We start from the raw sequence: 26008 nt of genomic DNA on the forward strand, positions 1-26008 counted from the left end.
TGTCAAAAACAATTATCCTTCATGTTAATTGCATTGCTGCTGTTGAGTCTGGACACTGTCACCTGTCACTGTTTGTTGATGTAAGCGCTCGCGCTTTGGGCTCATCCTCTGTGTTCTTCTTGCTCATCTTCCTTTGTTTGACTGTTCCACTGTCTGACTTCCCACTTGGTTCCTCTGTCAAGCCTTCATTTGTATGAAGTAAACAGTAAAAGGACATAACTTAACAGATCATTCCAACATTTGGGAAATACTTGTGTTTAGCTTGGCTTGGCATAAAGACTGGAACCAGAAGGAACCACATTTGCTTTTCTGAACAAAAGGTTCAGGGAAGTTCTTTGCGCAATCCTCCTCTTAAACTCTTATTCCCAGAACCCTCATGGACTGCGATGATCTCACCTGTTATATTCATAACAGTGCAAGAGGCTGCAAGGGCCTGAAATGATAATACTTTATTTCCCCAAGTTTGGACTCTTTATGCTAAGTCTAGTATTTATGTTTCAGCAACATTGGGCTGCATGGGACAGGCATTCTGGAGCTTCCTGTGTCCAGTCTTACGGAAGAATTCAAGTATTCCAAAGTAAGACTGGAAATGACACTGTCAGAATCCTGTGACCCATGTGTAGCCCAGACAGCTCCTACTCTGTCGACTGGGAGAAAATGGACCACAAGCGCAGCTACACAGCAGGCAAAGGCAGACCTAAGGCACCGCACCATCGTTGGCCTTGTACAACAGAGGAGAGAAGGCTTTGGCCTTGGAGAGAGCAGTGCATCCAACCAACCATACAAGGCAGCACCATCCCAGAGAAGAGGCCTGGTCATTCAGGAGGTGGAAGGGAGTTGAGAGAAGGAAGTTTTCTTGGAAGGAATTGTGGAGTATGGAAGCATTTCACATCAGCTTCATCTAGTGGGCAACATCCTGTCCTGCCATCTCCAAGTAACCTTAAACAATGGTACAGAGAAGACCTAATGTGTCCACTCTGTCCATCTCCAGCAAACCTCAAACACATTCCGGTTGGCTGTAAAACCGGCCTGACTCAAAGCCGTTACACCTGGCGGCCCAACCAAGTGCTGAAGTGTCTTGCAGTGACGCTGGTGACCAGACGAACAACCATCAATGCCCTACCTCCATCATCCCATCCTACACCAGCATCTGGGTCAGAGGCTGTGCTTCCCACCAGAGATCGCCATCGAACCTCAGACCAGACCTTTTGCTCTGGTCCTCCTTACTTCATAAGGCGTAGATCATAGAGCTGACTGTGCCGCGGGAGGATGCTGTGGAGGAGAGCCTCAAGTATGCCGAGCTGGCAGCCGATGCTGAGCAACGTGGCTGGAAAACCAAGGTTTTCCCAGTTGAAGTCGGCTGCAGGGGCTTTGTGGAACTACCAGGCTACTTAAGGACTTGAGAATTTGAGGCCAAGCCCAACACCAAGCCATCAAAGCCCTCTCAAACGCAGCTGAACAGGCAAGCCAATGGGTCTGGATGAAGAGGACAGATGCCACATGAGACCCCAAATTAGCATTTGCAGCACAGAAGGGCTCAGAGGCACATCTGGGACACCAGGTGTTGCCAATGAGCCCCCTGGAGGTGTTGTGTCCTGTCATCGAAACACCAGAAAAGGAGGGTGCCCAACCGATAACCCCAATGAGGCCCTGAACCCTTCTGTCCCATAAACAGTACCATGGCTCCTACCTGGAAACCCCTCGGAAGCCTGTTCCAACCCACCTCACACCTCAGGAGAACAAATCACTAAGGGATTGTAAGACCTAGTCCTAAAACAGAACTAACACACAGAACTATTGCTTTAAGTACATTCATTAGGTGTATAAGTTTACCAAGCAGCTCCTTCCGTGTGCGGCTGGCTATCTCTTTGATCTCCATGCGGGACAGGGAAAGTGAGTGAGTTGCAGAGATGAGGGGAGTCGGGGGCACCATGGCGGAGGCCGGCGCTGTAAGCACCTTGTTGACCAGAGGGGACTTGAGGGGTCTTTCGATGCTGCGGCCCACCAAGTTACACAGGGGGATCCTGAAGATGTGCTTACATGCAGCTTCACCTGGAAATAAGAAACCCAGAGGAAAAGAAGAATGGAAGAGGAAGAAAGCAGGGGAGGAAAGTCATGAAATTAAATAAGGGACAAATTAGAAATGAGAACAAAGATGGGAATGGGTGCAGGCAAAGAGACAAAAAGGGGAAGGCACTAATGAATGAACGTGTGAAACCTGAAGCATCACTGATGCAAAGTATTAGCTCATCAGCTACAAAAAATGCAAATGTGTATTTAAAGCACAACATCACTTTTTTAGACTTCAGGTTAAATCCACTTAATGATTTGTCAGACTGTATTGGATTTTTCTTTTTTCTGGTAAAATGACTGTTGCATCGTAATGCAGTTTGGAGCAATGGCTTGACATTTTAGAAAATTTGCTTAGTTGCCTTCTTGCTGAGAGTTAAAGAAGACAGATACCAGGCTCATGTCTGTATGATAAAAATAAAGCTGACACTAGCAGGTTAGCTCTGCCTGGCAGAGAGGAAAAAGCTTGCCTGCATGGGTCAGACTGAAAGGGAGAAAATCCACTAACCATTACTTTTAAGGCACAATAATTACTGTAAATCTAATCTCATGTGATTACCAAATTTGAATAAAAACGTTTGAGATCTCATAAAGCAGGTCCAGGCGATATTTAAGTATCAAATTGCTCATTCGTTCACAGCCCATTTCCAAAAAGACTCTAATGAGCCGTCAGGACTTCCCTGATTTATTTATTTTCGTTATATTTCGTAAAAAATGTTGAGGAAAGGCTGCACAAGTGTTATCAGAATAGTTTTTCCAACATAGTACCTTGGAGACGTGAGAGTCTGTCTGGATTATTTCAGTAGTGACAGATTATACAAATTTATTTGTAAATTAAATCAAGCTACATCAGTAGTCAGTGGTAGACCTGGTTGTGCCTCACTTCAACGAAGCTTAAAGAATGACGTCAGTAAGTTTTAAGCACTCAAAGCATGGGTAGTTGTTGGATTCACCTCTGTGTGAATCCAACAACTAGATAATCAGTGAGGTTGATGATGATGGTGGATAGTGTGTCCTCTTGTTCTCAGACTCTTTCTCACTGCTTCCAGTCTTTATATGTGAAACTAACTCAAAGTACCTTTCTCTTCATTTACGTATCATACAGACATCAGAGCAGTGTATCGGTTCTTTTATCTAACTCTAAGTCGAGAAAGTAAATCAACTATTTCCTCAGAATATAGAACAATTCCTCAAAAGTAATGCATTTAATGACCTGTTGACATGTGTATCATCAGAAAATCACACCCTCACTACAAACAAAAAGCAACGCTATGAACCAGTGATAGCGCTACAAAATAGGTCCTTGAATGCATTGAGGATGATTTCAAAATGGACACATACTTACAATAGCATACGCTTATAGAGGTTTCAATAAGCGACATAGTAATACGATTATTGTGAGATTTTAAAAGGTTATGTGAAAAACTCTTTTGGTGACAAACTGATACATAAGATCACATAAATGCACTAGTTAACAATCCTATTTCCTGAATCAGCATGTGATCTTGAATGTTATCAGTCTGACTACAGAGAGCTATCGTGATATAAATGCTCATTTAGCCTGGGGCTTCTATTCAGAGCAGTGTTTCCCAATTCTGTCCTGCATGTTTTAGACGTTTCCTGCTCCAACACACCTGATTCAAATCAGCTCGTCATCAAGCTGTGCAAAAGCCTGACAACAACCCAGTCATTTGAATCAGGTGTGTTGGAGCAGGGAAACGTCTAAAACTTGCAGGACTGGAGTCCCAGAGGACGAGGATTGGAAAACACCGATTTGGAGCATAATATTAAGCAGAGACTGCTAGAGTTTCCAATCTATTTGCAACAAATTAAATGGGTGTTTGGATTTTTTGCAAAGGGAATAAACTCTGCAGCATGTCACCCTGCAGTGCCTGGTTGTGCCATCTGGGAGCAGTATTGCTGTTCAGCAGTGAACCACTGCTTCACTGAGGTAGACAGGTAGCAACATGGATGAGACTAAAACAAACCGCACAAAGAGAACTGTCTCATCTGAAATGTCAACAGGTAAGAGGTTAGTCGGAGCCGTGGAGAAAAATAGAAGGTTGCAGTTGATGTTTGACAGGTACACTGTGTTAGTGTTGTTACAGATGCTGTCTCCTGCACCTGTGCGTGCACACGGCAAAAATGGCAACAGAACCAAAATGCGGGAAAGCATGCAGTTATTTGGAATATATATAATGACGGATATCAATATATTCCACATGTGTTTCTGGACCAGGGGAAGTACCAGCTATAGATTAAATATGATTGTCATGAATAATTTCAGCACTGAGTGAAGTTGAATTCTCCTCAGCATCAATCTGTTTTGCTGTAGGTCTTTGGCGTGTGTTTTGAGCCAGTGGAGGTAGGTGGCTGCGATAGCGGCCACATCAGTAACAACATCTTGTTCATGTTACTGATACAATAACATCAGATGAAACCCTCCCCGAGGAGCAGATACAGCAGGTGCGCAGGCAGTTAGAGGATGGGATTTTTGTCAGCACCCCTTCCAACTCTCTCCCTCTCCTTCAGCCTGTCCTTGCTTCAGCCTTTAATACCCCAACCACATCCCACCCCCACCTACCCTCATCCTTAGACTGTGGAACCGCTGTTTGGACAACCACTTTAGATCGAAGAGAGGGCTGACAAAAGTCTCCATGGCGACAGTGCAATCGGTAAATCATGCTGCGGCAGACGTGTCTTCTCCTTCCCTCCTTCCCTCTTCTCCCTCCTTCTCTCTCAACCTCCTGCTTGTACAAAACTCCTCCCTTGTGCTCTCATACTCATGCATACCTTTTTTGCTCTCTTTTCTCTGTCTTGATCAACATTATCTCTTGCGTCTCACTTTTTCTTACTTTGCACACGCTCACCTTTCACCCGCTCACATTCTCTCTCTGCACTAAAGCTTTAATTAGTTTAGACAGAAGGGGGGGGATGGGGAAGACATAATGTTCACTTAACATTCAACCGACGTTTAAGTCAACATGCCGCCTTCGAGCAGACAGGGTGATATACTTTGGGTGCACGTGCATGTGAGTGGGGCAGCATTATGAGCGTATTCATGAGCCGAGTTGTGGGAGAATCCTGCAGTACCTTCGGCCTCCTTAGACATGTACAGGGAAAGCTTGGTACCATAGGGGATCCGTATAGAATCTGAACCAAGGATGAAGAAGAGGGTTACACAAACTGAACACACGCACACACGTAGACACACGCACACTGCATACATTTAGGTATACACACAAGGTAGGTGATCCAGTCCAGGTGATGCAGAATCTTGCATAACTAGCTAAAACAGGAAAGAAAATGAAAATCCCTCTGAGAGAAATGATTACCAGAACCAGCCTAAAAGCATAAAGCCCATCCTCAGCTAATTGCAGCAGCGACAGCCAGACCTTCCTCCCTCTTAGTCTTAATGGGACCTGTAAATACTCACTCCCCTCAGGAAAAGACTGCCATGATGTTGCAGCAGCAGCTAAACAACCTGGACATTTTTAATAATTGTTGTCCCCGAGCTCTGTCCTTCAATGCAGTCGTCATAAATGCAGTGGAGGACAAATCTGCGTCCCTTTTTAACGGCGAACACAGGAGTCGAAATTGCCGTCGCCCGTCATTCTGTAAACTCTCTCTGAATGACGACCCTGCAAGTCAATGACGGCAACAACAGCTGTGCATCACAAATAGGCTCCAGGTCGGACAATTCTATCAACCTAAAGGGTCAGTCGAGAGGCGTGGATGTGGGGATCTGAGCGGTCAAATATACAATAAAAGATGGAGGAGGGAGTGAAAATGGGCTGGAGGGAGGGGTTGTATTGATCCTTAACCATCCCTGAAAGCATTTTCTTCCACTGAGGACATGTATTGTGTCTTTTGAACGGTGGCAGTTGGAAGCATGTGGCTCATTAGTCTCTTCCTCTTTTTGTAACTTGCAGTTTATTAGAATTTAAAAGATGATACCTCTTGCATGTTTTGGCCCTTAGACTACAAATCACAGTTGCATGACCGCCAAACGTTTTTACATTTTCTATCATTTACTGCCCATTGTACTTTCTTTCATTCAAGGTCCAAAACAGAGGCACATAATAATTGCCTTGATGAAACATGAGACAACTGGTCTAATCCATAGGTGTTAGCTCTGGATCCTAGCAAACAATCAGAAAACACACAGGTTTTCACTCTTAATTTCCAGTCAGTCACAGGCCTCAAGCATCACTGACTGTCAAAAGATGCCTTCACTGGATAAAGGTCCACAATGTTTTTACTAACCACTATTAACCATAACTATGTTTTGATACACATAACTAAGTGCATCATAAATTTACAATAAAGTAAATCCCTGCAGTCTCACAGTTAGACGTCACTAATTCTAAGAGAACCCCAGCAATAAATTGATTCTACTAATATATACTGCTTGAGCAAGAGTCTGATGTAAGCTTATTCTTCCATGAGACTCAATTCAAAAACAAACAAACACTGGCTGACATTACAGTGAACATGGCCATTGTAGTGAATCAAGCTCCGGGGCCTACAGAGCATCCAAAGTCAAAGGGTTCTGCAGGCAACTCTGACATTTTCAAAAAAACGACCAATGTCGACATCTTCGTCCTCTGAGGCTGTTGCAGGGCTTACCATCACCGAGCGGTGAGGGGAACACGGGCATCTCGTACCCGGTGGGCGTCTGCGGGGAACTCTGCGAGCTGGTGTCTTTTGAACTGCAGTTGGAGGCCGAGCTGACGGGAGCCGATGAAACAAAATAAATGTCCGACTGTGGGTGTAAAAAAACAGAGAGAGAGGGAGAGAGAGGGGGAGAGAATGAGGTTCTTCCAGGAAATGCTAAAATTAAATGATAGTGTCAGAGACATGAAAACTAGAGGAGAGTATATTTGAAGTCAGGTGCAGTGTGGCTTGTTTGGAATTATCTGTTTGTATGAATTATGAGAGTTTTATTGCTTTGTAGCCGTGCATAGTGCCAGCCATATTTCCCACTGGGATAATAAAGATTGATTGAAATGAGAGAGCTGAGACAGCTTCTTCTACGACACAGTGTAGCTTGAAAACACTAAAAAAACACTCACAACCTGGAGAAGCTCTTTGCCGTAGTGAACACCAGTGAGTCATGAGAACACTGGTTATACACTTCATATGCACGTTTAAACTATAACTTATCCTATAACTTAAATACCACAAAATAAAAAAATAACATTTCTATATTATTATAATATATTTGGTCTTATTTAAAAAAAATAAGACCAAATGATCAGAGAATAAGAATAAGAATAAAAACATAAACTGAAGTTGATATTTGAAGTACACACACGGACATGATATTGTGTTCGCTGTCGATCATACTGACCCGTGAAGCGGCCAACTGCAGCTCTGGGACCACTGCTGTGTATACAAGGTTGCCATTGACCACCAGTCGGATCTCGATGGAGTCCGTTGTGAACGCCAGGATGTAGGGAAACGCACAAACTGCAAAGACAACACAAGGCATATGACAGGCAGCAAGCGTGACTGACACACGGATGGAGGATTTTTTGAGCAGTTTAGCACTCGTCCTTCACAGTAAGACAGTTCTTGGTTGGAATCCTGGTTCACTCTAGACCCTTTTCATGTTCACTGTGGTCTGCATGGGATTTATCTGGCTGAACTGACTGCTGGTCTCAGGCTGCTTTTAATGGTAAATAGTTTGTATTTATGTAGCACTTTCTTAGTCTTGACTCAAAGCTGCTTTACACTACAGTTTGCCATTCACACTTTCATATAGCGCATCTCCTATCACTCATACGCTGCCAGCATAGCCCTTTGGAGGAACATGACCATCCAAGTCCAGACCAGGTCTGACCCTGCTTCCGAGATCAGACGAGATCGGGTGTGCTCAGGGTGGAATGGCCGCAAGGCACACAGCTCATCTATCATTGGTTTTTTAATACCACTCACACACAGCCATCAGGAGCAATGTGGGGTAAAGTGTCTTGCCTAGGGCCACACATGGCATTTAGACTAGCGGAGCCGGAAATCGAACCCACAACCTTTCAGTTGAAAAACAATTCACTCTACCACGAGTGCAGAGATTCACTGGATATTATCCAGGGAGACTGCATGTGTGTGAACTCAAAGGTCATCACAAGTCCCACCGAACATCCTCCACAGATTCTCCTGCCGCCTCCCCAGCTTAATCTCTGGATTATGTCTGAGTGAGAGAGCGCAGCAGGAGAAACCCCCAGATAATTCACAGTGAGTGTCCTCCCTCCTGCATGCTTAAGTGGCCGTTCACATGCATTGTCTTTTGTATGTGCAAAAACATTACATTGTGTGTCACATCGTGATAGAAATATTTACATTTTTACAGATCTTTTCATACTATGGCTCAAAAAGTAGGTCAAACTGGTCTTTTTTCACTCTGAAATAAACTTCCAACGTCCAGACAAAGCTCCTGAATCAGTTGGTAAAGGAGGGGATGCACCCGGACCTCACCACATATGCGTCAAATGTAAATGTAAATTAATTCAGTGAGACACCAGCAACTGCAGTCATCTCAGCAGCTCCCAGGTTTTGATTGCCGAGTAACAAAGGGCACGACAAGAGCGTGGGTGCCTCGATTTAAAACACCTCTGACTTCTTTTGCATGTTTTTCTTCCTTTTCAGTGCTGCATGCCCCTAATTCAGCAACCAAATCTCCAGACATTACACAGGGTTGTTGCCTAAAAACGGCTTCAAATGTTGGCCCTGTGATTCCCTGCCTCTAGCTGGGATTTTCTCCTGCTCTTGTGCGAACCCTCAAAAAATAAGTGGTGTATATAAAAATATTTCTAAATGTATTTCTTTTATTGCTCAGCAATTATTGTTATTGCTTGTTTTGTGTGTGTGTGGAAGTGTGAAAGGAGAGCACATTATTGGATGTACAGCAACCTCCCCCGGCAGTTTATTGTTACAATCAGGCTCAGGTTTTTCATGTTTAGCACCAATTGTGTTTTCTTTTCACTGTTTTCTGCATTAATACGGCACATGCACAGAGAGATACGCCACAACCCCACAAACACATGCAAGTCATCAAAAGCATTGGATGCTTGGGGCTACACATGGTGTTTCCACAGCAACAGCAAGCTCTGGCCAGGCCAGCAGCATGGGCAGGGTGGAGTTCAAACAGTGTTGCCATGGCTACCTACCAATAGCATTGGGCATCTGGTTCCAGCTGAAGTGGAAATCCGAAGTGTTGGACTGGATCATCGGCGTGGAGCCGTTAAACGGACAAACTTTCTTATAGGAACAAATATCTGTGAACAGAAAGAGCCAAGTCCAATAAAGAAAACACTTCTACAGTTCATTATTTCTTCATCCATCAGCACTTTGAACAAAGACCAAGAGCGTCTTATTATAACTCAAAGAAGTAACAAATAATAATACAGCAGAGAAAGGTTCTGCTTTGACAGAGAAGTAAATGTAGAGGGTCAAAGGTCAAAGGACGACTCACAGTTGTAACACAACAGCAGACCAGCCTCCCCGTCTTCATACACATCGATGGCTGCTACAAAATTTACCTGCAGGCATAGAGACGAGCTGGTTTAGTGAAATCGCTTCGACAAGATTCCAAAGGTCTGATATGAGTAACTGTAATGTCAGGTAATGTCAGGTCACACAGCCTTAAGGTAGCCTTAAAGGTACTTAAGGTCCCACAGCTCGACTAAAGGCCATTGCACAACAGACACATATTTTATGTGACGTTTTCACAAGTTAATGATCATTTTTGAACCTTTATCAAGTCAATGCAGCTTGATGGGATAGAAAATGGATATGTCGTATATCTGTACTTTTATTATTAATATTGTGGTCACAAATAAACCAGTGACATCATTACACTGAACAACTGAATGCAACTTTTATTTTTCCATCCCAGGTTAAATTTTATAAAGTTTAAAAAGTCTCCTTAACCAATATGAACATGGACTGAATGTCAATAGAATGACTGAGCATCAGCATTGTGGCTATTTGATGATGCTACCCCGTTACTAGTTGTGTCGTGTTAGATGTGAATAGTGAGGGTGTATACAAATAATTCCCAATCTCACGCTGTTTATTTGCGCTGCCGTTGGTGTGCAAGGGCCTTAAAATCGAAATGTTGTGGCTGATTGGCGTCCACGCGTCTGCTGCAATTTATTTATTGTAGTTACTTTCCTCTAAGAAAAATGGTTAAAGCAGAATAAGATGGTTTATTAGAACAGCTGTTCCTCCCCCAGCAGGCTCATTTCTCACTTCTCTTCCCTCTCCTCTCCAGCTGGTTGCTGTAAATGACGACGTGTTGATTCACCAAAGCAGTCTGGTGATCAGACGGGTAAATAAAGCGACTAACTGGGTCAGCTCAAGGTCTCAGTTCTGCTCAACTTCAGCAGACACCACATAACAAATAAATGGAAGATGAAAAGCCATTCTAATTTGCATGTGTGTGTGTGTGTGTGTGTGTGCCTCACCCTGTTGGCGTCTACGTGATGTAGCCTATAGGCATCTCCAGTGCTCTCATTGATCAGGTCAAACTGGTGTTTGTAGGCCACACATATCATGTTGTCGTTTTCCCCCGTCGGCCCGTCTACCAGCGCCATCACCACCGGCGGGTCACACAGACAGATCTCCTGACGGGTGGACGGCACAAGACAGAAACAGTCAGCGCTCACACACACACTTGCAAGCTAATCTTTTTATCTGTACATGATAATGTAATAACTTCCAGCTCTGACATCCTGACCCCTGTCTGTCAAAGTCCTAAATAATAATAATGCAACATAAAAATGTTATGTAATTTCTACGTGGATTTGTTAGGTGTGTTTTTTTGATACTGTATCCTGAATGGACATAGTCCATAGTCTTCTGGTTGCAAAACAAACTCCTATTTTGAAGCTTTGATCCTCGTGATTTGACCGATGCTGTGACAAGTTTTGCAAGCAGAAATTCACAGATGTCAACAAGGCTCTTAGTAGACAATGCCAGCTGTCAGTCACACTGGTGTCTATGTGTTATTGTTTCTTTGCCTCTAAATGGGAGCATAATTAACAAAACTAACATTTTCTTTTGCAGAAGACCTGCAACTAGGAACTGAGCCCATTAACTCCTCAGAATATATTTACTGAATATGAAGCCAGTGAAAATTGGCTCATAGACTACCATTTAAAGAGAGTTCTTTAAGTGCTATCATACTTTTCTATAACCACATTGGTGGCATCCCACTTTGAAAATTGCACATATGAAAATGTGCGATTTTAAAGTGTTATGACAAAGCAGCTACAATAATTTATTTATCCTTTTCTTTATTGATGTCCAGTCGGTCGTACCCGTATGTACTGAAACTCCTCCACTGGCGAGTCTGCCCCTGTGGAGACGGCACTAAAACCCTCGCACCGTGGCTGTTTCCGGGTGATGAGGAGGAGTTTGTTCCTGATGGCTGCTACTATCCTCAGCTCTGAGCCGTGGTGGGTGTTGATGGAGTACAAATGACAGCCTGGGACAAAGAGGAGAGAGGGCGAGAGACAGGAAGTATCGTACACGTGTTGTTTCCCGGCATCGTCCCACAGATCAATGCATTAACACACAGCTGGCATCACACCAGCAGCAGGTCGAAGGTTTTGTGTTTGGAAAAGCAGGAAAGAAAAGTAGTAATTACTTACACACTCATTTTTTAAACATAGGGCTGCTTAAAGTAACATTTGCGTTGGATTATGATAAATGTTTGTTCGATAAAAGCTTTATTTTAATTTTTTGAAATTGCACTTTGCTTGTTTAATAAATGACACTTGTCCTCAGTTTCTCCTCCAATTACACCAAAATCAAATGGGTTGCAGCAACAATGGGGAAATACGACTTTGCTACGAGTATTAGGGCCAAACTGAAGAAAATAGTTTTTTATCTTTCGAGAATAAATTCGTAATTATTATTCAAGCAAAATCAAGAAATACTTAATCATTTTGGCACATCAACACCACATTATCATCAGCATCAATGACTTTGAAAAGACTGAAAGAAACTGAGTCGGTTTCGAAGAAAGAATCACATAGACTCGGATTTATAAATTATAATACAAGTAATGATTATAAAGATATTATAATATAGACTTTATTCTCGTAATATTACGACGTAATTTTCATAATATTATAACTTTTTTTTCTGGTAATATCATCAGATGCCCAATTTAAATTTGAAACGGCTTTTGCTTGCTGCAGTCTTAACTCCTGTTCATACAGGTCCTTCCAGTGCGTTCCTAATGAAACGATAAAAGGACAAAAGCTAAAGTCTAAATATGTTATTTATCTGATATTAAATTGATATTTTCATCTGATTGATGAGATGAAATGGTCAAAAATACCTTTCGTTTTCTCCAGCTTATTTTCCCGGCTGTCACACTTGGTCCTGACGAGCTGCCGTTCCTCCAGGCTTCTCTTCAGCGCGCCGAGTCTGAACACATAGAGCCGAGCATCCTTCCCTAGAACAAAACAAAACAAAAGGACCCTTATGTTTTGCCTTAACGTTACTCAAGATTTGCTATTGCGTACTTTATAATAGCATCCTCCCACGGCCAGACAATAGTGCTGTGCTGCTTAATATTCAAATGACCAGAAAGCTTCTTAGGCTCTCGCTCGGAAAAGCACACACACACACACACATTTGTGTCAAATGTTCCAGCCACTATCACATAATCATTGTCAAAACCCAGTCACTCCTGTTTCTCGCTATTAGACCTGGCTAATCATCTGTGGGGTAATTGATTATATGCTCTTTTTGTTGGAGCATGAACATTTGTACATATGCTATTTGTGTCCTCTTCATGCTTTATGACTCAGGTTTCCTTACATCCATCTGTTGGGCTGCGTTTCTGTCGGTCCTTTAAAGCCCAGTGATTACACACACTCACATGTACCACCTCGACAAGGACTGGTTCTCTATAGGTCAGCTTTCTTAGATCACAGCAAGCAATCAATGTGTTCGCTGGACCAACGGAGGTGGAAAGGGTAAGTAGCAACTCAACAACACACAGAGATGAAATGAGAGAGAGAAAGGGACGCGGATTACGAGAGCTGCTGTAAAATGATGTGTCTATATTCTGCAGCAAAATGAGGAGATGACGACGGATTGAGCCAGAAGAGGTAATAATCTCATATACAGCGAGGAGACAGTCGAGCAGTCTTCACCTTGTACCTCGTGGTCCAACCCTACCTTTGTCAGCTCTGGTGATCAGCAGGTCCTGAGGCTCGAGAACATGCATCTGCTTCACCACCATGGTTTTGTCAAACACCTGCACTGGAGGCAGAACCTGCGTCTCTGAAACACAGAATATAAAGATGGGTTCATCCAAAACCTAATCCTAATCCTGTGTTTAAGAAAAAAGAGCTGGGGGATACTGATTGATTGCACACTCACCAGTGTTGGAGGAAGCTGGATCAGGGCCTGAAACAAAGACAACGTCATTATTATCGTCATCGTTAGTGTTGTTGGCCTTGGCGTTCTGCTGAGCACAGTATTGAATGGATATGGACGGGTGCCTTTATTTTAGAGAACACGGAGCGATATTGATTAGGGTGACCTCACCATCCAGCAGCATGACCCCCGCTGTGTCAGTGGCAGCCAGCAGAGACTGACCCCAGGAGTCGGCGCACACAATGTCATAGGGGAATGTGCTGCAGAACGACTGGGACTCCCATGGCTGCGGCAAACAACAGCATGGAGTCACGCACACACAGTTATCATGACTTCACTTCACAGGGAATGCACAGGGAGTACATTCATCTCTATTCTTAGAGTGTGGAGGTAGATAAACAAGAAAAATAATAAGATTAACTGTGTTGTGAAGTCAAAGAAATGTCCCAGAACAGAAACTTTACCTCTTTTCTGCACAGGCCTGTGGTGACAAGACTGGTCGGAGCATCTCCTCGCACAATTGTCTTCAGCTTTAGAGCCTGCGGAGGAAATGACACAACGTGGTCATCTGTCACTTCTTTAGGTTTTTGGAATGGTTTAAATGTCCAAAGATGGTTTAAATGAAATAATCTGTTACAAGTGTCAAAAATGACCCTCGTATGGTATAGTGTACATATCAATATCAATATCAGTATGTGTCATATTATAAATGTAAATACAGATACACCCGTGCAAGTAGTATTTTACTGTTGCAGCTGGTTAATGTGTATTTATAAATATTTTAGTTGACAGGTTCCTAATTTAGAGGTTGTTTCCCTCATAGGTGTCACAAGATACATCTGAGGAGTCATAAGATGATTCATGTGAGGAAAAGAAGAAGAAGTAAATTCTGCACAACACAAATAAGCAGTCATTTTCTAGACAGTTTAGTCTATTTTTTTCCTTTTCTTCATCTTGCTACCTCTATCTTTTAATCTAAAATATCTGCTGTGTTTTTAGAGACAGGCATTTCATAAATCTGGCTCCAACCCTTTCTGGGAATTTTGTTTAACCAGCTATTTCAGGAAATGTGATGATCTGTGAAATGTTATGTTTTTGCAGAAATGAGCCTAACAACATGACATGAGGTGCCGACAAGACATGGATTGTCTGTGTCACAAGGCAAATAAAGTAAAAATGTCTACCTACAAATGTTTTCCTGTTGTGGAATACAAGCATAACATTTTAATCAACACTCTAGTACCATGGTTCTCAAACTGTGGTACATGACCTTCTGGTGGTACTGTGATCAGAGTGGAGCTGAGAAATTTTGACCTGAAGTGTGTAGAAAATTAAACAAATAACAAAATAATAACAAGAAATTAAATAATAACAATTATCTCTTGCCCCATCTTAATGAATCATGTAACATACTGTAATAACATCTGGACAGGCCTTTCAAATCTTTACCTCTGCACAGGATAAATCACTTATGTATTAAGCATGGTGAATTATATGCACATTTCATTCTATTACTTATCTTTAACTTGCCAGACATTAGCTTTTCCATTTTAATTTAGGTGCTGGGAATTGTCACTGAAGTAGAAAAGAGCAGGACAAGCAAACTAGCAACAGTTAACCCCCCCAAAATAATCAAAAATCCTACAGTTTGCACAAATGTTCAATCAGCAACCATCTGATCAGACTGGTAATTTCCAATCCAAGCTACACAGACAGACATTTCAATTTACATATCCGCATAAACAGCCAATCTGTGTATAATGAAATCAAAACCAACCAACAGTACAGTGGCTTCACCCGAGCACTGTGTAATTTACATTCTTCAAAAATGAATCTCCATCAAAATATTATTCTACCGACTTATCATGTATAACGTGCATCAGACGATGAATGAGCGGTTTGTTAGGTTGAAGGAGGACGCCGTCCATCTACAGATCTGGAGAATCAAAGACTCGACATGTCTACCTTCCTTTGCTTTCAGCACAATGTGTCGATGCCTCGGCTTTGTGTTAATGAGCAAAGAGCGACAGAAACAAGGTAGAAACACACAAACAGAGACACAAAATGAAGGTGGCACACAACAAGAGAGACAGAATTACTTCAGTGGCATAAACACACACGGTTTCTCTTGGACTGCCTTTTTTGAAAAAAGGTGCAGACAGAACGTGAGTGATTTGTAAAGAGAAATTCTCATCTGGTTGTACTTTATTTCATGTTCATCAGCCTTCATTCAATCAATTTAGATCCAAATTACAGGCCAAAATCTGCCTCCCTGTTTGTTTGGAGCACTGTTGGCATATTTCTAGATTGATGGAAGGCAGATGTTTAGAAAAGACATAGTGTGACGGTGGGTCAAAGGTCTGTTCAGTCATCACAGGAGAGTCACAGATCTGTCTTTTTACAAGTGGCTGCTCATGTTTGAGTCAAAGTTTAAATAAATAACACATTTATCGCTGGAAATTAGTAAAAAAAAACAAAAACCCTGTATATTTTTGGGGTGAAGTGGCCCTTTAAGTATGCCCGTGCCAATAGATAAGTGTATATATACGGCTCAACAAAAAAAAAAGCATTGTATTTCAGCATGGACAGGAAATCTCTGTTACGTCTCTTCACAACAGTAGCTAATCAAAACCAGCGAGACTTTTCCCCACACACATAAAATCACCACCCATAAAATACATGGAATTATATGAGCCACTCGGACTGTGAGGTCGTTTCTACATTGTACACTAAACCCAGTCGTCTGTGCGTTTTCCATGTTTTCCAGAATAAAAACAATGCTTAGGAATGATATCATTTTCATAACTTCATAACTAAGTAACAGCCATTACTGATTTCTGTCCTAAGTAACTGCTGGATATGTACTTTTAAGTGGATATTGTATCATAGAGAGTTTACACAGACACTGCTCTCTTCTTTCATCTAATTTCGCACTGTGCCTCTACATTTTTTTTTACGTCAAACTTTCGTCCCCATTTTGTGAATCAGATCTTTGAATCCAGGCACCTTAATGTAGACTCGAGAGAGACTCGAGAGAGTTTTATAAAAGTGTTGACACAATCCTCTGGGTCACCTTCAGTTATTGCTGAGTGTGCAAAGCAAAAAACCTTAAGGAGCAGCAGTGAGTGGTGCAGTGAATGATTTTGTATTTTTTTTCTTGTTGCCCTGGCAAATGTGATAGAGACTAGAGTCACTCTGCCACAAGTTTTTGAAGTGAACACAACTCAGGGCTGCCCATCACGATCAATATGCTGGTTTTAATTCAAAACACAGGATCAATACACACTTTAATATTCCTATATAACCTGCTAATGGTCATTTGAAGGCGTTTACACTGTTTAATAATATAAAACACTGGTTGGATGGTGTATGTATGTGTGTGTGTGTGTATGTGTGTTCTTTTGTACCTGCCCTATTCTGACAAATTCAGCTTGCCGCGCCTCCTCCTTCTTCCGTGCCGATTTTGGAGACTCGGGCAACACGTCGCTGAACGATCGCCGGTTCAACATGTTCTGCGGAGAAAAAGGAACCTAAAGGTGGAACATGAACAGCCATCATTTTGTACACACACACGCACACACATGCACACGCACACGCATGAAGGAAAGAGAAAACAGAGAGGACTCTTTAGAGCCTGACCCTAGCAGAGAACAATACAGCAAGAATGAAACATAGTGAGGGTTAAATTGTGTTAGGGGCAACAGTGAAAACAAGAGAAGTAAGAGCAACGGTGATGTGAGGAGAGAGAGAGCCCTGACGAGAAAGTCAGCACTGCAGTGGTATCCGGTCGGTGTGGTGCAGTGTGCAGGGGGCTGCAGTGGAATACAGCAGCACACAGCTCAGCGGTGGCTACAGTCGCTGCCAGTTTGTGAAGTGACAAGGTGGAGACAGAGGAGAGCTGCAGTGTGTCTTAACTTGTAGAAGACAAGAAAAAAAAATGACATCCGCTCAGGAATGGACTAAGTGTTGTACCTTGTGCAGGTCAGGCATGAGGTCTTGGTAGAGCGAGCGGATCAACATATCAAGGGTCCGCTGACGCTTCTGGGCAAACGTTGGTGTCTCCAGTGTGGCTTTCTCTCCATTGATTACTGCCACAGATGCAGACAGATGAGTTTATTTAGGAAAAGCCTAGAGTGCAACAACTTATAGATCATATTATGTCATGATGCAGTTGTTTCTTCTCACATTTGACTAATAAAAAGTCCCTGAATTCGTGGTGATCAGTAAATACAGGCGGCGGAGGGAGAGGGGGCCCAAACAGTGGAACACTCTCCTCTGAGAAAATCTTCAACCTGTGAGAGACAGCATGCTGTTATTACGATGATAAATATATAATAATACAAATTATAATGCCTATGCCTATAATAACAATAATGACATTACATTACATACCAATGTAGTCATATTGATGAGTATGTTCAAACAATAATTAGGGAAGGGAATCAGTATCAGACCGATAAAAATGTAAAATCCAGTACAACTGTAAAAATGTAAATAATCAGAAAAAGCATTTTAGCTGAGTCATGTTTGGGTTTAATTCTCCTTTTTTTGGGGGAAAACAATATTTGTTACAAAGTTGGTGAATTGTGTCTTTGAAATGACTCGGCACAAAAAAGTGCCATCGTGCCATCCCTAATAATATTATAAGAATACACATTAATGATAGTATTAACATTATGTACAGTCACTGATGTTACATTGTGATAATACTATCATCATACTACTGATGTACATACTATAAAAAGTGACCTTTATGGTTAAGCACATTCAAAATACATCAGCATGGAACACAAACACTCACCTGTAACTGTCATTCTGGCTATTATACCTAACTAATGCAAAAATATCTGTGAGTGAATGTAAAGAAAAACACCGATAATGGAGGAGAAGCAACGTTAGCCCACAGCTGTGGTGTCATCATCTCACGTCTGTGATAACCACTTCATTTCTCTGACAGACACTGTCCGCATGAAGGATACGGGTGAAGTGTGATCGGATCATTGATGGTTTGAAGGACGACGATGTGTCATCCCCTTCCTGGAAAACTATGGTAACAATGTCATTTCCAATATGCCTCTTTCTTTCCACCTGCCAGAGAGGACAGAGAAAAAATGGGGGACACACAGCAATGTTAGCGCTCAACCACTTATGTGTGACAGGAATTCTCCCAACACCGTAACTGATTTTACGGTCACGCAGGGGACATAGGAGCAATCTTTAAAACACAATACTAATATCCTACCTCAAAAAGCGGTTACAAGAAATCTAAGTCCTGGGGCATTTTCAAAATAAATACCACCAGATACTGTACGTTACAATGAAACGGAATTATGACTCCAAGAAGGATTACAATGTTTTATGCAAATGACGGCAATCAGGGCTACAATGTAGCCTTCAAGCACCAAAATGACCTCAATCAGGTGAGCGTTAGAACCACTGCTGAACTGTTAACTGTGGAACAAATGAGGTAAAAGCTCCACAACACATTGGTTCACCTGTCGCTTTCACATCAAGCTCTTTTTATTATACTGTCACTCATCCGCTCCCTGTCAATTATACTTAACACCTTAAATTTCTATGTTTTTTATAGCTTTTATAGTTTTTCTTTTTACTATGCCAGGGCTGCACAACTTTATCTTGATGTATTCTATATAGAGTGAGAAATAAAGTGTTCGATTCTATTTCTAAATCATTTCTATTTATTATTATTATTTTATAATGAGTTCATATTTTGTACTATGATATTAATGCTGGACACCCACTGTGTCACATTTTGACTTGACTTTGAGATTTATTTAACATTGTCAAAAAGAGTTTTTGGTTTGCGAGAACATGGAAACTCCATGTTGAAAGGCCCTCGTCATGAACCCGGGTCTTTTTGCTGCCAGGCAACAGTGCTCGCCACTACTCTTCTATGGTTACAATCAGGTGTTATGCCCCAGTCTAGGGGGCCGAAGACATAACGTGATAAGCACACACAGCAGTTCGACTGCAAAATAACGACGTCAGTCGTAACACAGGCTTGAATTTCAAATTTGCGCACAAACACCTCAGCAAAATCGCACCCCATAGGTGTTTCATTTAAACCAGAACATTGTTTCATTTAGCCGCACCACTGGTAAGAGTATAGAACTAATTATTTCCTTTCCACCACACTCTTTTAATAAAAGTAACACAGCTCGATCGATTAAATTGAACTGACGAAGCAGACATTTCTGTCTTCAGGTGTGAAATGTTATAGTCAGATTCCACCATATGATTGTAGCTATGGTCACTCAAGATAGAAACAGCATGAAACAGAAACAAGAAACAGTGCAGCAGCTCTGTATTATTGACAGCTAAAATACATTTTTAAATTTTTTGATATTTTAAGTAAAAATCCACTTAAGTGCCAGATCTGGTAAATGTCAGCTCTTTAAAATCATACTCAATAATATTGACAAAACAAAATGAAACCCTGGAGGAAAGTGATGATCCTTCTTTCTTTCCTCTCCTTAAAGCGACTGACTGCAATTGCATTGAACTTGCTGCCGGTGACTGATGAGAATTTTAAATGTCTTAAACACCAGTGTTAATAATAATAGCAGATCTAGCACTACCGCCTCAGTGTGGGCAGGGTCGACATGTCGTACCGTTGATAGATACACGACACAAACACAAACTAGTGACGAACAATTAGATCATTAGAATCAGTCAATTAGAAATATTTGTTCAGTACAGAGCAGATTCTGTCTGACACAGACACTGAACCGACATATGGCTGAACTGTTGTGATTCAGCTCACGATCACTGACTTTCAGCAATGCTGTCGCTAAATGCAGCACTGCTGAATTATTATTATTATTTTTTAGCTGATCTATAGTTCATCATTGTTCGCTTTGATTTTTGACGTCGCACTTATGACTCTTCCAGTGACGACACTCTGTGACCAATCAGTCGCCCGCCGTCTGTTGACGTCACATTTTTAGTATCGGCTCTGCTCCCTTGGAACTTTGCCAGAGCAGGTACTAAAAAAAGCAGAGTCAAGTAGAGTCGAGCTGAGTCATGCTAGAAGTGTATAATGGAACAGTGCAGGGGCTCGGGAAAGAGGGTGTTGAAGGTGCTGCAGCATGAATTGCCTGTACACAACCTAGTGAGTCCACAACTTATGGAAAATGATCTCAAATTGATAATTTTTCAATTAAAAAGTGTGAATATGGGACTTTCAATTCAATTTCTCGTTAAACTGTACTTATTCAGAACTTTTAGAGAACTCTCTTTATACAGCTGCTCAAAATCCAGCTATTAGGTCTCTGAAACACAGCTGTGAGGATTTTCATTATTTTTCCCATTCAAAAATGTCATTTCAAACGTGCACTCAGAGACACGGTGTTTTATTTTGAAGGCTTGAAGTATTGGATCTCAGGCATTTGTTTACCATAAATACACTTTGTAAGGAGGAAGTTGAAATTCAGTGTCAGATACTTTGACCACAGAGAAACAAGTGCCAGATAGTTTGACTACAGTAATGTGTTGCTGTAGATTGTTAACAATAACAACATTCAGCATTTGTGCATGCAGTACATAATTTAACTGTCTTAATAACAATTTATCCACACAGGTACACCTGCGTACACCTAGTCTGAGCTGGTGCGAGATGTGATCGTATGCCAACGTCCACATTGATAAGTGCCGATCCTGGGTGCGCACCCATTTTTTGGTGTACACATGTTTAATAAATGCCGGAGTGAGGATGCAGTCAGTGCCCAGCTGCAGTACAAGTGTGTCTACTAATGTTACCAGTGTGTTTTAAAGAAGTTTGTATTGGCAATTGATAATAATTTCATAGCTCTTACTGTGCATTAAAGGACCACACATGCATGTACAGAGTGCAGGCAAAATGATGTCCCTGCACGCACGGAAAAGTGCCAAAAGATGTGTTCAGTCTCATCTAGATTAGTCATGTAATATCGATCAACTTTAGCATCTTTGTTATTGTATTAACATGTTAATATTTGCTCATTTGCACAAAACACAAAGTACAGCAGAGACAGAAGGGAATTATTTTTAAACCAGCAAGTATCTAACGAATAAATATTTTGACTAGATGCTGATACTTGATGAGTAGAAGATGGATACTGGAAAGCAGAGAAATAGAGCTTTGCGCAAATATACTTGTCATTACAGTAGCCCTCAGGACCGTCCAATCACAGACGAGATAGTTTCTCAGTACTGTAATTACTAAACGGTTATTGAAAGAAGATGGGGCAGAAGCACTCACTCATTGAACATTTTTTGACAATTCTACAGCCATAAAATCAATATAAATCCAGACAGCCTGAATATAGTGATGGTCATAAGAAATTAAAATCACAGTTGAAAGTTGGGTTTTGAATCTTAATCAATCCTTCTTCCAGTAATTGTTTGGATATTTCATTAGTGGTGGAACAGATCAATGTGTGCGTGCGTCAACATATAATCTGAACATAAACTCCAATAAAAGCATCAATAAAAAAGAAAAAGAAAGAAAGACTGAAAACTTACTGCAAAGTGACAGAATTGAACGATGCACACAGACACACAGTCACTCACCTGCTGTTTGTTCTCTTTGGAGTAGGGTAACATGGTGGACACATGGAACATGAGCTCATGGCCCTGATACACTGTGTAGATGGACTTAATTCCTGTAGTGTCATCTGCAGGTAGAAAAGAAACATAAACAAAAGACGATGACGAGTTAACATTTGCAAATCCAAAAGCCTGTGTTATTTTTTTTGTTTGCTAAATGATGTCATGCAAATATAATATGATTCATTCACTCTTGGTGTCTAGCCCTCCTCGGTATCCTGCCCATCCCTGCAGCGTAATGGAGTCGCCCAGCAGATTGAGAAACTTATCAAAGGTCTCGCTCCCCGTCTCTGAAACACACACTTTTGTTAAAGGGGTAGTTCAACATTTTGGAAATACATTTATGTGCTTATTTCTGTGAGTACAAAAACATGAAGAGGACTACAGGCCCTGGTATACTTCCGCGAGTGCAGCCCAGATTTTATAACCGCGTGCAAAGACCACATTGGATGCATGCATCCGCCCCACCTGTAGGTGGACTATTAAGAGTATACCAGGGTCAGCATGTGCGGGGAAGTATACCACAGGCTTACGAAGTTCGAAAACACTGTCTCCTGTCACCATTGTTTCAATCTTATGCTAAGCTAAAACTAGCCATCTTCTGGCTGCTTCATATTGAACGGACAGCTATCAAAGTGGTATTAATTTGAGTGTCGGGAGAATTACCATTGCTAAACATCTCGTCATCTGTGAGCTGTCCATCTTTGGCATACAGGACACCAAATTTAAAGTTGACAGATCCCTGAAAGATAGTGAGATGACATGAGATAATGACGTATTGCACAACATAATGACATTTGTGACGTATATAAGGTCATTATAATGCACAGTCATAATATTATAAAGTAAAACTGTAAGAAATGTCCTGCAAATATGAAACAACATTAACGATGCATACAAAACAGGTTTGTGACGGTGAGTGGAAACCTACATGAAGAAAACCTTACAAACGGGCACAAAAGATATCGTCTCTGCATAAAATAACCTGACCCATGAAAGCAGTGTCATCCCATACCTCCTGTTCCTCCAGCACCAGCAGGTCCTGAGGAAAGAGAACGTTATTATTATTTACACTCATCTCTAGGTGGAGATGACACAGCCTGAGGACACCATACGGATAATGTAAGGTGTGCTGAACGGGCACGACATAAATGGATCAGTGTGAACATTTCACTTGGAAGGGGTTGGTGCCTCGGTGTTACTCTCACCTTCTGAATCTCCGGGTTGAGGATCTCCCTGGGGCCTTTCTCAAACCTGTCCATGTTCATTGCACTGGGAATAAGAACAGAAGCAGGAGGAGACGGAGAAAGTGGAGGAGGAGGAGGAGTGGGGAAATCAGTGATGAAAAAGATACCAGAGTGTTTATCAATGGAAGACGAAAGAGCCTGAAGGGCCACACACAAAGATGACACCTGATACAGGGGATTTCTCATCCTGCTTGTACCACTAGTACTCATTCAGGGTTTCAGTGATGCTGCTCTGCTGCAGCAATGTACGATCTCCACTTTCCTCTTTCTGCAACATATGTGAGCTCATGCATTATATCATTACCATAGTTTTAGAGTTAATCTTACAAATATTAAAGGCCCAGTGTGTAAGATTTGTGACATCTAATGATAAGACTGCAGAGTGTATCTGTACTCCTTCACTCGCCTCTCCCTTTTCCAAGTTCAAGGAACTACAGTAACCCACGTATATGAGAAAGGACTGTTGTTCTTCTTCAGTTGCGTAGTAAGTTTCTGCTTCAAAATGCCAAACGTACAAAAACTTTCGTTATTTTAACGCAGTTATAAAACACTTACAAACATACTCATGTGTAGTAATGAAAAAAAAAAGACACAATGGACCTTTAAATATTATGGCATGACATTAGTTAAACAAAACAGTTAAGGCTTGTTGTCACCACAGCATGATACTGTGTATTTCTCTGTTATAAAAGAGCTAAATGTCTTATTTTTGCACCCAACAAACAAACCTAAGAATAAATGGCGAGGGATTTGAAAGGACTTGGATATGGTGGGAGTGGATTTTGGGAATGGATTCAAATTAAATAAACCATTGTTGGTTTGCACACAACAATGATGATCATTGGTAAGCAAAGCAAGTAAATCTGTGTGTGACTGTGGACAAAGAACAAACCGTCCACATTACAGAATTTAGTAAGTTATGCAAAAAGCAATTTGTCAGAGACATCACAAGCTAACAGCAAACATAAATAATTACACATGTACTGTGAGGAGTGAATTGGTGTCGAGCCGCAGGCTGCACTTCTCACCTGAGGATGGACTTGACTGATAGTGTTTTGGTCGGACTGTACGGGAGGCTGATCTTCAGAGTTCCCTGAGCCAAGAATGACACACATCGGGGTTTTACAAACTGTTAACACTGTGATGAGTCACTAAAACAACATGTATTTCTGGGAATGTCTTAGAATATATTTGGGAAGCGACTGAAGGAAAATCAGGAAACCGTCTGCCACATACCAGCTGCACTAGTGTTCTTTGTCCAAAGAATACCATGCAAAATCAGTGCTACCCTGAAGGAAATTGAGGCAACTAACATATTTTCCAATTAGTCATACAATGATTAGAGGGAGCCAAATTAACCAGAGACAGTGGAGCCAAATAAAGTTGTTCTGTTCCACGACGACAACATCCTGTACCAGTTAGAGTCTGACAGAGACAAGACAAATCAATGTGATCAGGCTGTGGAGGTGCACCACCCTAATCAGGTTCCAGATGAGTCTGGTGGCCAAAATTAGATCCAAGCTATGGAGCTGAGTCACCACACGACAAACACACAATCGCGAACATGCGTTCCTCTAACACACACACACAGACACACACCTACACACGCTGTGACTCAAAACTAGTATCAAGGTCCCTCAAGATGCCAGTTTGTTCTTTCTTATATTTAGAAATACTGCCACCTACGACTGAACGGTGTTCATACTCAAGAAGAATCTGTTCCACAGTGTACAAAAAGTTTCATTGCGTTCCCACTTTGATTGAGGGAAGATCATTTGTGGCTTCCTTTTTTTAAAAAAAAATTCTACTCCACAATTCCGATATTGAACTTTTCGACGACTGCTTTGATTGTTTTACAGATTGTGCAGAAATAAAACATGTCAATCACAAATTGATGCAGGTTGTCAGCGACTCCACCAAAAGTGGTGTAATTTCAAAGACTGAGGAACAAAGAGGCTGGAGCACTATTTCCATTTAAAAAGGCAGATGGTAAACAGATGGTAAACTCACCGTCTTTCTCCAGAGGATGGCTCTGTACTGAGGAACCCGCTGGTTATTCTGGTCTGAGAGGACGACTGACAGGTAGAAGGGATTCTTCTCTGCATCTGTACCAACATAGTTCTGATGAACTGAGAGAGAGAGAGAAAACAAAGAATCATTAATGTACAGTCGTGAGAATGTCCCAAATGAGCTGAACGTTTCGATGAATAAATGATTGAAATCAGATGAAAAATGAAGGATGACAATAATAATAAAAGACAGACTTTTTGCTTATTTTAGATAACAGCTGTTTGTTGATTTCCTTTCCCTTGAACACTGTCTTTGATCCCCTCACTGGCTTTTCCTGTCGTCCTCTGCCATTATGTCCTCCTTCCTACTCTTCCATTCACTATTTTCTGCCTCTCTTTTATTCATCCCCATCACCATTCTTCTTTTTCCTGTGTGACACTGGTACAGACAAAGATCTTCAGACAGAACCCCAGCAGAGTCACACATTCATGCCTCTGCCTCTTTGGTTGACAGGGTAACATGTTTGGGAAACAGTGCAGAAATCCGCCAACCCAATTACGTGCAGGATCTCTTCTGGTATTGCTATTTCTTTCTTTGTCAGATTCTTTTTCCTTGTCCTCTTTATTTATTCCTCCTTTGTGAGTCCACATTCTCACCTTCTTTCTCCTCCATGT

The 26008-nt window shown here is 41.6% G+C and overlaps 1 protein-coding gene across 15 annotated transcripts in view; it reads right to left on the reverse strand.

Moving 5' to 3' along the window:
- Positions 1-26008, reverse strand: part of garnl3 (GTPase activating Rap/RanGAP domain like 3) — a 69920-nt gene that overhangs the window by 3612 nt on the left and 40300 nt on the right. For 9 of the 15 annotated variants that reach the window (XM_044011936.1, XM_044011932.1, XM_044011934.1 and 6 more), the window contains 26 exons: positions 25335-25453; positions 24353-24417; positions 23286-23349; positions 23093-23119; positions 22744-22819; positions 22269-22367; positions 22042-22145; positions 18450-18558; positions 18272-18317; positions 17656-17762; positions 17443-17558; positions 16878-17000; positions 13935-14009; positions 13642-13756; positions 13474-13500; positions 13270-13374; positions 12422-12538; positions 11394-11560; positions 10539-10697; positions 9545-9611; positions 9240-9347; positions 7424-7542; positions 6700-6835; positions 5164-5223; positions 1834-2052; positions 63-183 (listed from right to left, as the gene is read on the reverse strand). In XM_044011936.1, coding sequence (XP_043867871.1) covers positions 63-183; positions 1834-2052; positions 5164-5223; positions 6700-6835; positions 7424-7542; positions 9240-9347; positions 9545-9611; positions 10539-10697; positions 11394-11560; positions 12422-12538; positions 13270-13374; positions 13474-13500; positions 13642-13756; positions 13935-14009; positions 16878-17000; positions 17443-17558; positions 17656-17762; positions 18272-18317; positions 18450-18558; positions 22042-22145; positions 22269-22367; positions 22744-22819; positions 23093-23119; positions 23286-23349; positions 24353-24417; positions 25335-25453 — 2650 coding nt within the window. The remainder of the gene's footprint in view (positions 1-62; positions 184-1833; positions 2053-5163; positions 5224-6699; positions 6836-7423; positions 7543-9239; positions 9348-9544; positions 9612-10538; positions 10698-11393; positions 11561-12421; positions 12539-13269; positions 13375-13473; positions 13501-13641; positions 13757-13934; positions 14010-16877; positions 17001-17442; positions 17559-17655; positions 17763-18271; positions 18318-18449; positions 18559-22041; positions 22146-22268; positions 22368-22743; positions 22820-23092; positions 23120-23285; positions 23350-24352; positions 24418-25334; positions 25454-26008) is intronic. The other 6 variants (XM_044011940.1, XM_044011939.1, XM_044011943.1 and 3 more) reach the window with 4 other exon arrangements.

This window comes from Solea senegalensis, linkage group LG21, assembly GCF_019176455.1.
Source record: "Solea senegalensis isolate Sse05_10M linkage group LG21, IFAPA_SoseM_1, whole genome shotgun sequence".
Taxonomy (NCBI): domain Eukaryota; kingdom Metazoa; phylum Chordata; class Actinopteri; order Pleuronectiformes; family Soleidae; genus Solea; species Solea senegalensis.